This window comes from Scheffersomyces amazonensis (genome assembly GCF_036850825.1).
Source record: "Scheffersomyces amazonensis strain UFMG-HMD-26.3 chromosome Unknown RJT21scaffold_5, whole genome shotgun sequence".
Lineage (NCBI taxonomy): Eukaryota > Fungi > Ascomycota > Pichiomycetes > Serinales > Debaryomycetaceae > Scheffersomyces > Scheffersomyces amazonensis.
In genome coordinates, this window is record NW_027042745.1 from 768,501 (window position 1) to 781,798 (window position 13,298).

The 13,298-nt window shown below is 35.6% G+C and overlaps 7 protein-coding genes across 7 annotated transcripts; 1 reads left to right on the forward strand and 6 right to left on the reverse strand. All coding sequences in view use genetic code 12, as the record gives it.

The window, feature by feature from the left end:
• Positions 1-103: 103 nt before the first annotated feature.
• RJT21DRAFT_46984 (uncharacterized protein) lies at positions 104-1,963 on the reverse strand. Its single transcript, XM_064884706.1, has one exon. The coding sequence runs from the start codon at positions 1,802-1,804 to the stop codon at positions 152-154; it is 1,653 nt and encodes a 550-aa protein (XP_064737350.1). The 5' UTR covers positions 1,805-1,963; the 3' UTR covers positions 104-151.
• A 158-nt stretch (positions 1,964-2,121) lies between these two features.
• Positions 2,122-4,356, reverse strand: MFG1 (Mfg1p; the record flags this gene model as incomplete). Its single annotated transcript, XM_064880329.1, has 1 exon — positions 2,122-4,356. The coding sequence occupies one exon, from the start codon at positions 4,354-4,356 to the stop codon at positions 2,122-2,124; it is 2,235 nt and encodes a 744-aa protein (XP_064737351.1).
• Positions 4,357-5,054: 698 nt separating this feature from the next.
• On the reverse strand, positions 5,055-6,515 carry RJT21DRAFT_127744 (uncharacterized protein). The gene has a single exon (XM_064882898.1). The coding sequence runs from the start codon at positions 6,459-6,461 to the stop codon at positions 5,118-5,120; it is 1,344 nt and encodes a 447-aa protein (XP_064737352.1). The 5' UTR covers positions 6,462-6,515; the 3' UTR covers positions 5,055-5,117.
• An 87-nt stretch (positions 6,516-6,602) lies between these two features.
• On the reverse strand, positions 6,603-7,490 carry PEX17 (Pex17p). The gene has a single exon (XM_064882229.1). It carries the CDS (start codon positions 7,426-7,428, stop codon positions 6,649-6,651), a length of 780 nt encoding a protein of 259 aa, XP_064737353.1. The 5' UTR covers positions 7,429-7,490; the 3' UTR covers positions 6,603-6,648.
• Positions 7,491-7,747: 257 nt separating this feature from the next.
• RJT21DRAFT_86933 (uncharacterized protein) lies at positions 7,748-8,419 on the reverse strand (the record flags this gene model as incomplete). The annotated part of the gene is made up of 1 exon (XM_064885495.1): positions 7,748-8,419. The coding sequence occupies one exon, from the start codon at positions 8,417-8,419 to the stop codon at positions 7,748-7,750; it is 672 nt and encodes a 223-aa protein (XP_064737354.1).
• Positions 8,420-10,044: 1,625 nt separating this feature from the next.
• On the forward strand, positions 10,045-11,295 carry KIS1 (Kis1p; the record flags this gene model as incomplete). The annotated part of the gene is made up of 1 exon (XM_064884165.1): positions 10,045-11,295. The coding sequence occupies one exon, from the start codon at positions 10,045-10,047 to the stop codon at positions 11,293-11,295; it is 1,251 nt and encodes a 416-aa protein (XP_064737355.1).
• A 471-nt stretch (positions 11,296-11,766) lies between these two features.
• On the reverse strand, positions 11,767-12,297 carry DDR48 (DNA damage-responsive protein 48; the record flags this gene model as incomplete). Its single annotated transcript, XM_064882899.1, has 1 exon — positions 11,767-12,297. Exon 1 carries the CDS (start codon positions 12,241-12,243, stop codon positions 11,767-11,769), a length of 477 nt encoding a protein of 158 aa, XP_064737356.1. The 5' UTR covers positions 12,244-12,297.
• Positions 12,298-13,298: the final 1,001 nt, after the last annotated feature.

Below are 13,298 nucleotides of genomic sequence, written 5' to 3' on the forward strand. Positions count from 1 at the left end.
TTCACTATGGTATCTTCTGTCATTACCGCTAAGATGTATATATCTGGCGGGTAAGAGGTGGGTCAATAGAGGGAAGTGGTTCTAGTACGAAGTCGCAAAATTTGCGCCCATTTTATATTTTATTTTATATTTTTGCTAATTTTTTTTACACCTAAAAACTGGTACCCATATTAATATCATCACCTTCTTTGAAGTCCTCCAAGTTCTGGACTAAGAAGCCTGGATTCTGATCTATGCCTTCGTCGTATTGTGTATGGTCTTGTAATGCTCTTGATACAGCTGCTGGATCGTAATCTATAGTATACTGAAGGCTAGTGCTAGTTGTGGTTGCGGTCGTAGTAGAACTGGTTGGTACCTTAGAATTCCGACTATGATAACTCTTTAGAAGCTGTAATTGGCTCCTAATATCATTCTCTGGTGTCAACTTCAATCGTGGCTGTTTGGCTATCCATTCTACTGTATTGGCTAGTGTGATATGGACATCAGCATTTGAGTACTTCAATGCCTTCAATTGGTTTAAAACTTTTCTCAATGACCACAAGTCTGTTTCAGTATAGAGTATAGTAAATAGTACTAACTGTTTACCAATAAACATGGGTGATTCACCATTCTTCAATAGTAATTCTATATAAAATACTGCTAGAAATTGAAAGAACTCAAGTGATGACACATTATTTGCATCTATGGGTTTTGTTTCACTCTCTGTTACACCATAGATATCACCCTCTTCTTCAATATCACTATCATCAGATACTTGCATTTGATGTAAATATTCATAGTTTGGTATTGAATCATCTAATTGCTGACTCTTGAAATCATCAAGAAAGAAATCTTCATCTTCATCGTCTTCGACAGTTACTTCTTGATTCTTTGATTTTGTTTGAGTATCTGACATTTGCATTGAACTCATATCATCCTCATAAGTTCCCTTCAATGCCTTAAACAAATTTTTAAAATGCTTAATGTTATTAGCATCTTGTAAACCATATAATGAATACTTTAATGATTTTATTGCTTGAATTAGGTCAGTAACATGTAATTCAATAGGAGTATTAGATTCTTCTGCTATACATTGATAAGATTCATTAGAATATTTGGTACCAATTAATTCAATTAATCCAATAGCAATTCTAGTATCACCTTGAGCACGAGTAATTACTAAATTCAAACATTCCTGATTGTATGATAAGAACTTTAAATTATGAATATGACGTCTTCTGATATTTTCAAATAAAATAGCTCCTTTGACAATAAGACCTATTTCTTCAGAACTTAATAGTTCAAGTTTAAATATTTGACACCTTGATAATATGGCTCGTCGTATTCTCTTTTGAGGGTTGATGGTGGTTGCACCAATAAATACAAAATTCCCGTTTTCAACATATGGTAGTAAGAAATCTTGCTGGGTAGTAGAAAATCGATGGATTTCATCTATAAATATTACTACTTTTAATGGACTTTGATTATCATTGGTTTGGGATGATCTTGATATATTCTCTTGTTCTATTGATGTCAGTAAATCCTTCAAATCTTGTACTGTTGCATCGGTGGCTGATAGTTCTATAAATACATATCCACATCGTTTGGCTATTAAAGATGCTATAGTTGTCTTTCCAACTCCTGGAGGTCCATAAAGTATCATGGAAGGTAAGTAACCTAATCGGATAAAGTTCCATATAGCTCCATCTTCTGAATTAATAAGATTATGTTGACCAATATATTCCGATAATGTTTGAGGACGAATGGCCTCGGCTAAAGGAAGAGCTAGTCTTTTATATAGTTGTTGAGTGCGTTCATCTGACATGTCATATCATATCATATCATATCATATCATCAAATCTCGCGATAGTTTGGACAGCGTTACAGTACAAATGTCGATTACCAATCGACTTATGGTCAGAAAAAAGATAGTGTGTAATGTATAATGTATAATTAATGGGACGAAAGTCATAGTACAATTATTCGACTATGAGTGCGCACCTAATTAACATCATATGAAGAGCGAATTACTAATTACTAATTACTAATTACTAATTACTAATTACCAATTGCTAATTAATAATAAACAATACATAGAACTGAATATATAATAGATTACAAGACTATACATATATATTGGGTCTATTTCCTTCTCTTGATACCTGTACTGTCAATGGCTAGAGGACTTCCAGCGCTAACGCTTTGTTTTCTTTTCTTTAATGCAGCTCCACCTTTTGGATCCTCAGGATGGATAGTATGAGGTGATGGTGATAATATACTATTTTGACCCTGTGGTCCTTGTGTTTGAGATTGTACTTGTGTTTGTTGCTGTGGTTGATTGGGTTGAGCTTGCTGTTGTTGCTGGTTTAACAATGCCATTTGTTGTGCTTTAGCAGCTGCTAATTGTGATTGTTGAGCAAGTATAGCTGCTTGTTGATTATTTGAATTCATGAATAATTCAAGGGCCTTAATTGGAGAATTTACATTATTAAAAATGGCGAATCCCATCAACGATCGGAGATTAGACATTATATCTCCAACTTGTAATATTCTCATTGCATCCTCATGAAGTCCTGAATTTGGAGTATTCTTTACTGCTTCTGAGTTCTCAAACATCTGTTTAAAGAATTCAACCGGATTGGGCTGTTGATCTTTAGCTCCCTTTGCTTTACTAGGAGGTATATAACTATCAGAATATAATTTCCATTTCCTTTCTAACGCAATGAAATTTATAGAACTTTGATAATTTAGACTAGTTATATCAATCCATTCAATTCTTAATTCTCTACTCATTAATATCTTTACAGTACCATTAACCGAAGAGTTTGATCCATCATTATAATAATATTGCATAGATAATCTAGCAAAAATTAATATTGATCCCGTATTTAAAATTTGGAATTTTAATCCTGGTAAAGTAATTATTAATTTAGCAACATTCCCCAATACAACACTTGCAACAAAGAATCTGGGAGCAATTGCTGTAGTTAGTTCAAATTGTTTAGGAATATTTGAAAAATTATCGGGACTGGAATTATCAAATTTAGGAGTTGGACTCGTTAACATATTAAGTCTAATTACTGAAGTTTGTAAAAAGTATGTTTGAATAATTCGATTCCAGTAGTCAATATTTGATAAATTTATAAATGATTCATTGGAAATTTGATCAATTAAATCGAGTATTCTGAGGGCTGCAGCATTTCCCATATTTCTTTTTAATATTCGGGTATTTATTTCATTTTGTATTTGTTCTTGTTCTTGAGTCAATGGAGGATTTCCTACTATAGTTTGTTTCTCAAGTGGTGATTGAGTGGCTGCCGTATTTGTAGTTATTGGAGTTGGCCCTGATACTGGTTGGGGTGCTACAGACTTTCTTTGCTGAACTTGGAGTTGTGCTTGTGCCTGTGCCTGTGCTTGTGCCTGCGCTGCTTGGGTCGCTTGTGCTTGCACAGCCTGTACCTGGGCAGCCTGCACTTGTACTGCTTGGGCTTGAGCTTGAGCTTGGGCTTGTGCCTGTGCTTGGGCTTGCGCTTGCGCTTGAGCTTGAGCTTGTGCCTGTGCCTGTGCCTGAGCTTGTGCCTGAGCTTGGGCCTGAGCTTGGGCTTGTGCCTGTGCATGAGCTACCTGAGCCTGCATGTGCTGTTGCTGATTAAGTGGAATCTGACTTGCTACATTAGAAGGTGATCGGTATTTACCATTCTGTCTTGGTTGGCTTTGTGGTGTTGGTTGCTGCTGTTGTGGCATTATAGGGGTAACATTATTAGGAATGACTCCATTAACTTTTGTTACTGCACCTACCGGTTGACCATTGAATTGGCCAGGTTGAGCTCGATTAGCCATTTGAGGAGTATGACCCTGCGAATTTCCTGCTGAGGGATTCAGCGTGATAGCTCCATTATTTGGAACTGCTAACGGCACATTAGCACTAAATTGATTTTGTTTACCGGGTTGAACGTTGGCTACTCCACCTGTAGGGGACATTTGTTGACTTTTTTGGATAGCACTTATGGGTCTTTGTAGATTAGGATTAGTCTGTTGTTGCTGCTGTTGTTGATGTAATTGGTGTTGCTGTTGTTGATTATTCACAAGTATCTGTTGTGGCATACCCATGGCAGGTGCACCACTATTGGAAGATATGCTTAATCTATGTTGTTGAAAAGGTATAGGACCATTCTGATTATACATTTGTTGAGCCGGTATTTGCATCTGCTGTTGTTGAGCAGTCGGAGACTGTTGACTTCCAGCACCTCCTTGAGGTTGAACTTGCGGTTGCTGATGTTGCTGCTGCTGTTGTTGTTGTTGAAGCATTCGGTTATTGAACCCTGGGTTTTGCATTAAGGCTACCATAGCTTGTTGATTGGTATTCAACCCGGTCATATTCTGGTTCAACATACCTGCTGCCGCCATATTTATGCCGTTCATGTTGACATTACCATTCATTCTACTCGTGGGACGCCTATACTTTAGAATTTATTAATTAATGCAATTGAATTGCTTGGAATTATACTGCGATTGTGCCAGGGATTATTCGATAAAAGGTCGAAAAATAAAAATAAAAGTATAAAGAAAAAAACTAAAAAAATAATTGAATAATTAAAATAAAAAAAAAAGAAATTAATCAGAGTTGAATTTTAACACGGATAAAGCAACAACTTGGGGTGTACTTATTAGAGGGTAATTGCTTATATTATTGATATGTAGATTGTAGTTTTGGATAGATTGAATAGTGTGCTGGTTGAATTGGACATTGATTACTCACTGAGGGTCCGATCTGACTCTGCGAACTAGCTCACGAAAGCCTTTCTGGACCCCGTGAAGCAGCGCTTTGTATGTAATTTATTTAATTTATTTGGTTGTGACCATTTTTAGTAGCTAATCATTTTGTTTTCTGTGATTTACTGTTACGAGCGAATGCAAAGCCAACTACAAAGCCATAACTAATCGTAAGTTGCTAGACCTTTACGAATCTTATTTTAGTATTCGATCACACCTCTACTAATTGCTTCACATGCAATCTCGTGACCTTGAAAGGGGTGCACTATGTCGTATCTTCTGAAAGTTCTAGTTTAAAGTTTACTCTTACATAATAATAAAATCACTTGGCTATAGATAAGTTATTTACTATAAATTACTCAAAACTAAATCTTATTGAATGCTAATATAGAGTTACCATTTAATGTGGTTATGTTATTGGTATATCTAATAAGCGCAGGATGACTCAAGATTGGTCTACGAGGATTTTCAGAACCACCTGTCGTTTTGGACGCTTCTACGGTACCTTCTTTATCCTGAACTTCTCTAGTTTTAGTAGCTCTTCTCTTTAATAGCTTATTTAATGTATCTCTTTTTTCCTCTTCTAACATTTTATTCTTATAATCTTGTCTCTTTCTAGCATTTTCAGCCTTTCTCAAGGCAACTTCTTCTTCTGTCTCAGTTTTTTTAACTTTTATCTTCTTAAGACTACTATAATGTGCATCCAAATCTTCAAACTTTCGTTTATTGTCTTTGGCAGAATCATAATCTTCATTTTCCTCTTCCAAATATCTCGCTCTTTGTCTTTCTGTCATCTTTGAAAGATCGGGATTTCCATGAGGGTTATATTCTTGTTCTTCGTCTGTTAATAAAAGATCTTCATCTATCTCTTGTGGTTGTAATTTCCTCTCTGGACGACGACTCTTTGTTTTGGTGTACACTTCTTCCTCTTCTTCCTCTTCATCTTCTTCATCATCTTGCTCCTCTTCATCATCTTCATAATATGTCAATTGTGGTCTTTTCCTTGTTTCACGGGCGGTAGATGCTATATTTTTGGTAATGGCTGCCTTTGAACTGCTGCTACTAGCTTTTGTTGGAGGTTTTACAATTATGTTGATCTTCTTAGGGGATACTTTTGGCTTCAATTCTTCTTCTCTATAGTCGTCATCATCGTCTTTGAGTTCTAAATCTTCATCTATCTCATCAAGATCTTCGAGTTTGTAATTGTCTTCTTCTTCACTTATAAGTTCATCCTCTTCTTCCTCTTCCTCCTCTTCTTCTTCGTCTTCTTCTTCGTCTTCTTCTTCTTCTCCTTCTCCATCTCCATCTCCATCTCCATCTTCTTCTTCACCTCTTTCTACTTCTCCTTCTTCCTCATCTTCTTCATTCTGTACCTCGTCTTCTATTTCACTCGACGCATCACCTCTGTCTTCGTCTCCTGATACTTCTTCTTGTTCTTCATCTTCTTCTTCCTCTTCATCCACTGCTTCAACTTCTTCCTCTTCTTCTGCAACATCGCTTATATCTGACAACAGATCGGATTCTTCGTTTCCGTTTTGTGCTGCACCTTCCTCTTCTTCTTCTTCTTCTTCATCATCTTCGTCCTCTTCCTCCACATCTTCACCCTCGTCCTCGGGTTCTTCTTCAATTCTAGTACTATCTAACATAGAAGTATCCAAATCACTCGAGTCATCTTCGCTCTCATTAATTGTTGGAGGAGGTGCTACCATTGTGTTGATGTTTGGATCTTTTTTGAGTGAGTTACTGACTCTCGTACTGTTACTATTACTATTCGATACTGTACTGTACACTTTGCACTGTTGAAACTTTCTACTTTTTGTGTGGTGCACTCTCACACCTACAGCCTATTAATTTAATACGTTCATACATTACATACAACATTACATACTTAGAGGATTAGTAAGTAGTCATTAACGAACCCTTAATACTTCTGATTTCGTTCTTGGTTTCGGTAGCCAAGTTTTTTCTTCTTACACCACTAAAGTTTTTCTTAGATTCAGAATCCTTGTTATCACTATCTTTAGTAGTATTAGTATTAGTACTATCTTTAGTAGTATTAGTATTAGTATTAATACTATTACTAGTATCTGAATCATCAGTAAAATAATTACTATGGGTGAAATAGACAAGATCTGTCTTATTCTGGAAATCCTTGATGGCAAACGATGCCAGTTTGAAATTAGACAATTTCTGTACCAGATAAGTGTCGATATTGTTTAATGCAACATTCAACTTCTTTAATCTGTTATGCAATTTTAATTGATACAATTTATCATTAGCTTCCAATTCTTCATTTTTCTCCTTTTCTGACTTATACCGGGACTTATCTAAATATGAATCATCAGTTTGTATAACCATATCATTATATAATCGTTTATCATTATCTTTCTTTTTAGCTACTATGGGGATATAACTTACTTTAGTAATTAAACTAAGATAAAAATCCATGAGTTTCTTTCTATACAGTTCCCAGACTTGTAAACGTCTTGTTGCAGTAGTTTCCAATAATGGTTTAATCACAAACATCCCGATAGCATATGCTAATATTAGTCCAATGGATGATCCATTAGTGAGACGAATAAGATATTGAACTAGTTGTGATTTTCTCCTTATGGATGTAAACCCATTTGGATCATACGCCCCTTCGGGGATAGTTAACATCGGTATAGATGACATTACTTTCTATATATATATATATATATATAAGCTTATAATATGTCTAACTATATGACTAGCAGTTTTTCTGATTGTTCATTAAGCGGAACTGTGAAGTTTTTGTGGAGATACCTCGGGATTGTAAACCTTGTGGTTTTAGGCACGGTACACGACACTATAACTACATATAAATATTCCCTTTATTTGTACATTTATATTTACATGGAGAGAATTTATGATCTATATACAGAAATCATATGTATGGATGGTCGTAATAATGTAATTGTGAGAAATCATTAAAGTAAAATAATTGGATGCTTGTAAATGCTAGTTAGTAAAGTTAATCAAGTATATCAGCAACACTTGTAGTAAATGGTTTTCTTGATTGAGGTTGTTTCTGCTTTGGCTTGGAAGAATTTCGATTATGTCGAATTGAATTCAGAACTTTACCATTTTTCCTAGTAGCATACGAAGGAGGTAGAACCTTTGGACTATGTGGATTGTATTTTTGACCTTTAACATAGACATTTGATAAATCAACACTTTTTACATAATTCTTGGTCCTTGCAGTCTTCTCACTCTTTTCTTCTTTTTCAACTTGTTCAGCCTGTTTTCTCATTTCTTTCCGTTGTACTTTTCTTCTTTCAGCCCTTTGCATTATTGAGAGATGTTCATCTTCATTTGGAACCCAGTTGGATTTTAGAATTCTTCTGATTGCCTCTGGAGATATTCTGAAATGATTGGCTAAATCCACAGTTTTTAAGTGGGGCATTTGTCGAGCCAATGATCTTATATCATCCATGGCTTGTCTTGATAATTTTCTAGTTGGATTCCAAGCTTCGTATCTCTTCTTTAAGGAATCTTCTCTCTTTTCCCACCAATTTCTCTCTCGTTCCTGGAAAAATGTGTTCTTTTGGTTGGCATTATCTTTCTGATATGTTGATTTCGAGATTGATAGTTCTGATCGTATTTCTGACTCTGGCTGCGACTCTGGTTCTAATTCTGGTTCCATTTGATTTGGTTCTTGTGGTTGTTGTAAATCATCAGTGGACTTAGATGAATAGAATTTGTATGTTTGAAGTTTAGATTGTAATAATGCTAATGGTAATGCTGATTGTATTCGTGGCTGTAACATTATTTGAGTTTTACCATGTCGTAAACATGTTGCCACTAAGGACCTTGTCAGTATTAAGTTCTTGAACATTTACACAGACATATGTACATATAATATTTTGGTCAACGTATTAGTTACTAGCAATATATAATTTTGCAGAATAGTTAATTAAGAGATGCATACTAAAAATTTTAAATCATAAATGCGGCATGTGACTTGTCACGCTTATTTCATGTGATTCACTAACAAACCAATTTTTGAAAAGCTGAACATTTTCAAAGCTTAAAACTTATATAGCCTTACGGTTGTATGAAATCTGATACATAGTCCAGATCCTTAGCTATATTCGAAGATAAAGAACATATAGAATGATTACAGATGATCAATTGAATACCATAGCATTAGCATTTGGGTTTGCATCTATAGTGTTGATCTTGATTTATCATGCTATCTCCACCAACGTGAAGCATTTAAATAAAGAGTGAGAATGAGAGTGAACAAGATATGACTTGCAAGTGAATTAGATAATTTATCTTGGTTTTACCACTATCACATACGGATAGTCTTCCGTCGACAATGCCGTCTATTGTATTATTAGCTTACTGGTCGTCTTTTAACTTTTACCTCATTTATATAATACATACAAAATAATAAAACGTACTGGTATACATTTTACATTTACATTTGTAAGAATCAGGAATTCATCTGTTCGTAGTAGTATCATTAGATTGATTAATAAGCTAAGTAGTCCTTGCTGTAGCTTTAAGCAGAAGAGTGTTCTCTAGGAAGTTTACATACGAGGTCTGTTTCACGTGCGCGCTAAGTTTTCCCGACCGGAATTTAAAGCCTTACCGTGTCATTTATTTGCGAAAATGAGTGATACGGAGGTCTGGAATTAATGGAATTACGAGGGACTAACGGGACAGACAACAATTCAACAACAATTTGTACTTGTACATATACTACCTAATTAGCTTCTAAATAATATATCCAGTATTAATATCTTATAACTGTATAAATTGTTATAAGGAGCTATTAAGTAGGGAGCTCACTCTAAAGATATTCGACCTCAAAACTCTCGACCTCCGACCTCAAGACAGGGAAAAAAGATCGGCACAATTATCAACAACAATTTTTGGAATTGGACCAACTAGTTCAGCCACTAAAGTAAGAGTCATTTTCAGGCAGCTACCGTATTAGCGAAATTTACAAGCATAGGTTCAATCGTGTGGAATTAGAGTACACAGCCTGCTATAACCTATAGAGTTCATATCAGTTTGTCATATAAAGTAGTTGATAAACTCATTTGTTTCCCCCCTCCCCACCTCATCACCAGCACCATCTAATTGCATCCCTTCATATCTTTACTTTTTAAAAAGATACTAAAGACATTCCTCGTTTGGTTTTAATATAATTTCACTTCATTCATTTCTTTTCCCTTCAATTCACTTCTTCGTTCCATCATAGATTTATCAAATTTCCAATTCTTTTCCTTCATCATTCACAATCACATTCAATAGACCATGTACAGCCCCTCATCTTCTGGTCCACCAGACCCAAAAGATGTATCCATGGTAGATGTATCTACTGCATCTCAACAAGATTCCCAAACACAAGCTCCGACTAATTCTCTCTCAGGTCAACCACCTCAGCCAGTACAAGATGATCAAACTCATGATGAACATACACTTCCACCAAGAAGAAAATCAACAATCATTTTGACAGATGATATAGACTTGGATAAAATGAATATAGATAACAAAAACAATGGAAACAGTGATCACACAGATTTGGATGGTAGTGATCAGATGCATATTGACCCATCATCGGTTCAACTTAATCAACAGGCCCAACAACAACAAGCGGCACAACTGCAAAACCAACAACAACAACAGCAACCTCAGCCAGCTGTCCCAGACCCAAATATTGCCGTTCCAGTCGATATCAAATGGGTTCAAGGTGGTGAAAAGGTATATGTAACAGGATCTTTCACGGGATGGAGAAAGATGATTGGTTTAGCAAAACAACCAGATAATACTTTCTTAATCACATTAGGATTACCAGTCGGAACTCACAGGTTTAGATTTGTGATCGATAATGAGTTAAGATTTTCTGATTTCTTACCTACAGCTACAGATCAAATGGGTAATTTTGTTAATTATGTTGAAGTTACTCCGGAACATATTCAGGCTCATTTACAGCAACAACAAGAACAGGGCCAACAAGGTCAACAATTGCAACAATTACAACCACTGCAACCATCTACTGAAGATCAATCTCAATCTCAACCTCAATCTCGTAAATCTTCGGTATCTGGAGCTAGAAGAGTAGATTCAGCTTGGGGATTAACCAATGATGATGACGATATGGGGAATGGATATTCGAGATATCATGAAGAAGATGAAGAAAATCCCTTGAATAGAAGAAATTTGCAGTATATTAATGATATACCACCAATATTTACCGATCCAAAAGTTATGGAACAATATTATATGGCAATTGATAAGCAATCAAAAAGTTCAAATGGTCAACAACAAGCATGGTTACATCCTCCACAATTACCACCTCATTTAGAAAATGTTATATTAAACAATTATAATTCATTAGATAGAGATAATAATGGTGGAGCATTACCTATTCCAAATCATGTTGTTCTTAATCATTTAACTACAACTTCTATAAAAAATCATACATTGGCAGTGGCTTCAATAGTTAGATATAAGAGAAAATATGTAACACAAGTGTTATATGCTCCTCTACCTCAATTGACTTAGTGATAGATCAATCAATCAATCAAAATTTTATGAACAGCTTTTAGAATCTTTATTATAACTTATAAGTAGTAGTGTATAAAATATCTCATAATATTACGTAACTATAATGTATAGGCTCTAAAGTCCCTGTTCTAGGCATTGATTCCAGGCGTCTGTTCCAGACACATCCCCCCAGTTTTTCCGCACCTCAGGTGTGGTCATATATATTGTTGGTGCACGGGCCGGCCACGGTGATTTGCAACAAAAACTACGTCTGCGATGGCCAACTGCCCCATTACATGTTCAGTTTACAATTTAATTTAATTTGTTATTAATTCAATTATTCTTCAATTGCTGTAGACTATGATATCTGTGTATATTTTAAGAAGTTCAATTGAACATTTAAAGCAAGACTAGCTTCCTTAAGAGCGGTTTTTTTGAACACTAAATAAGAAATAAAGCAGTAGAAGCAGTAGTTAAATATACTTTAACTTAATAGTTATCGTTGTTGTTACCACCGTATCCACCTTGGTTACCACCTTGGTTACCGTAGGAGTTATCGTTGGAACCACCGAAACCACCTTGGTTTCCACCTTGGTTACCATAGGAATCATCGTTAGAACCACCAAAACCACCTTGGTTACCACCTTGGTTACCGTAAGAATCACTAGAACCACCGAAACCACCTTGGTTACCACCTTGGTTACCACCTTGGTTACCGTAGGAGTCGTCGTTAGAACCACCGAAACCAGAGGATTGGTTACCACCAAATCCACCTTGGTTACCACCTTGGTTACCATAAGAATCGTCGTTTGAACCACCGAAACCAGAGGATTGGTTACCACCTTGGTTTCCGTAGGAATCATCGTTGGAACCACCATATCCACCTTGGTTACCACCTTGGTTACCGTAAGAGTCGTCGCTGTTGTCGCTCTTGTGCTTTTTGTCGTCACCGAATCCGAAAACCATTATATAATATTAATTGAGTGTATTTGAGTTATAAGTATAGATCAAATATAAATAATAAAAGAACAAAAAGAAATCAAGAGAATCAAAACGTTTTTAAAAATTACAAGACAAATATTGAAGTATTTATACTCAATTGAGCCATTGAAAATCTATCGTAACTGAAATTGAAATCGAAGGTAATAGAATGGCAAATTTCCCATTCCAAGCAGTGATCCCCAAAAATTGAAAAACTAATTTAGTGGTTCAGGTATTGTAAGAACATGAAACTTGGGGATGTCTGTCTGTCTGCAAACAAACAAACAAACAAAAACAAGACAAAAAAATAATAAATGCACTAAAAGGACCCACACCTATCACTAAATTTCCAACTTAACCCACACCTTCAAGTATTGCTGATGATGATGCCGGAATTTCTCAACCTGCTGGTCCTGCTGATGCTGCTACAATTACCGCTATAGGTTAATTTTGTCCCACTAAATCAAAAAAAAAATTAAAAAAATTAAAAAATAGACAATTTAAGGAACGACGAGTGCGTGCGGTTCGGAGGTGATTTGAAATAAAATGGAGAGACCCAGTGTGGGTCGTTGTGAATCTTTCAGGACTAGATCAAACGCCAATTCCAATTAAAATTACAGTGATGAGGGCCTATGTAGACTCAATTGGTCTCAAAAAAAGATATAAGATAAAGAGGAATAGTAGTTAATAGTTTATAGTAAGACATAGTCAGAATTGCCAACATCTCTTCTGATTAAGTAGAACTAAACCCAGAAGACTGTATAGTATATAATCCTTGAATTGCTTTTTCTTCAGCAGCCTATGTGAACTAATCTATTGTCCAATTGCCTTATTGTCATGTAAAAAATAAGAAAATAGGGACGAGAGGAGTAGAAAACTTAAAGGGGAGGAAGAATTGAGGGATTCTTAGTAGCATACAGTACGCAACATAGTAGAACAGAACATAGCAGTAGAGAAAACTGACACAATTGGACAATCAAATTGGACTGACCGACTAAAAGTTTACCGAATTTCAGAATTTACCCTGCTACGAAGCTTCA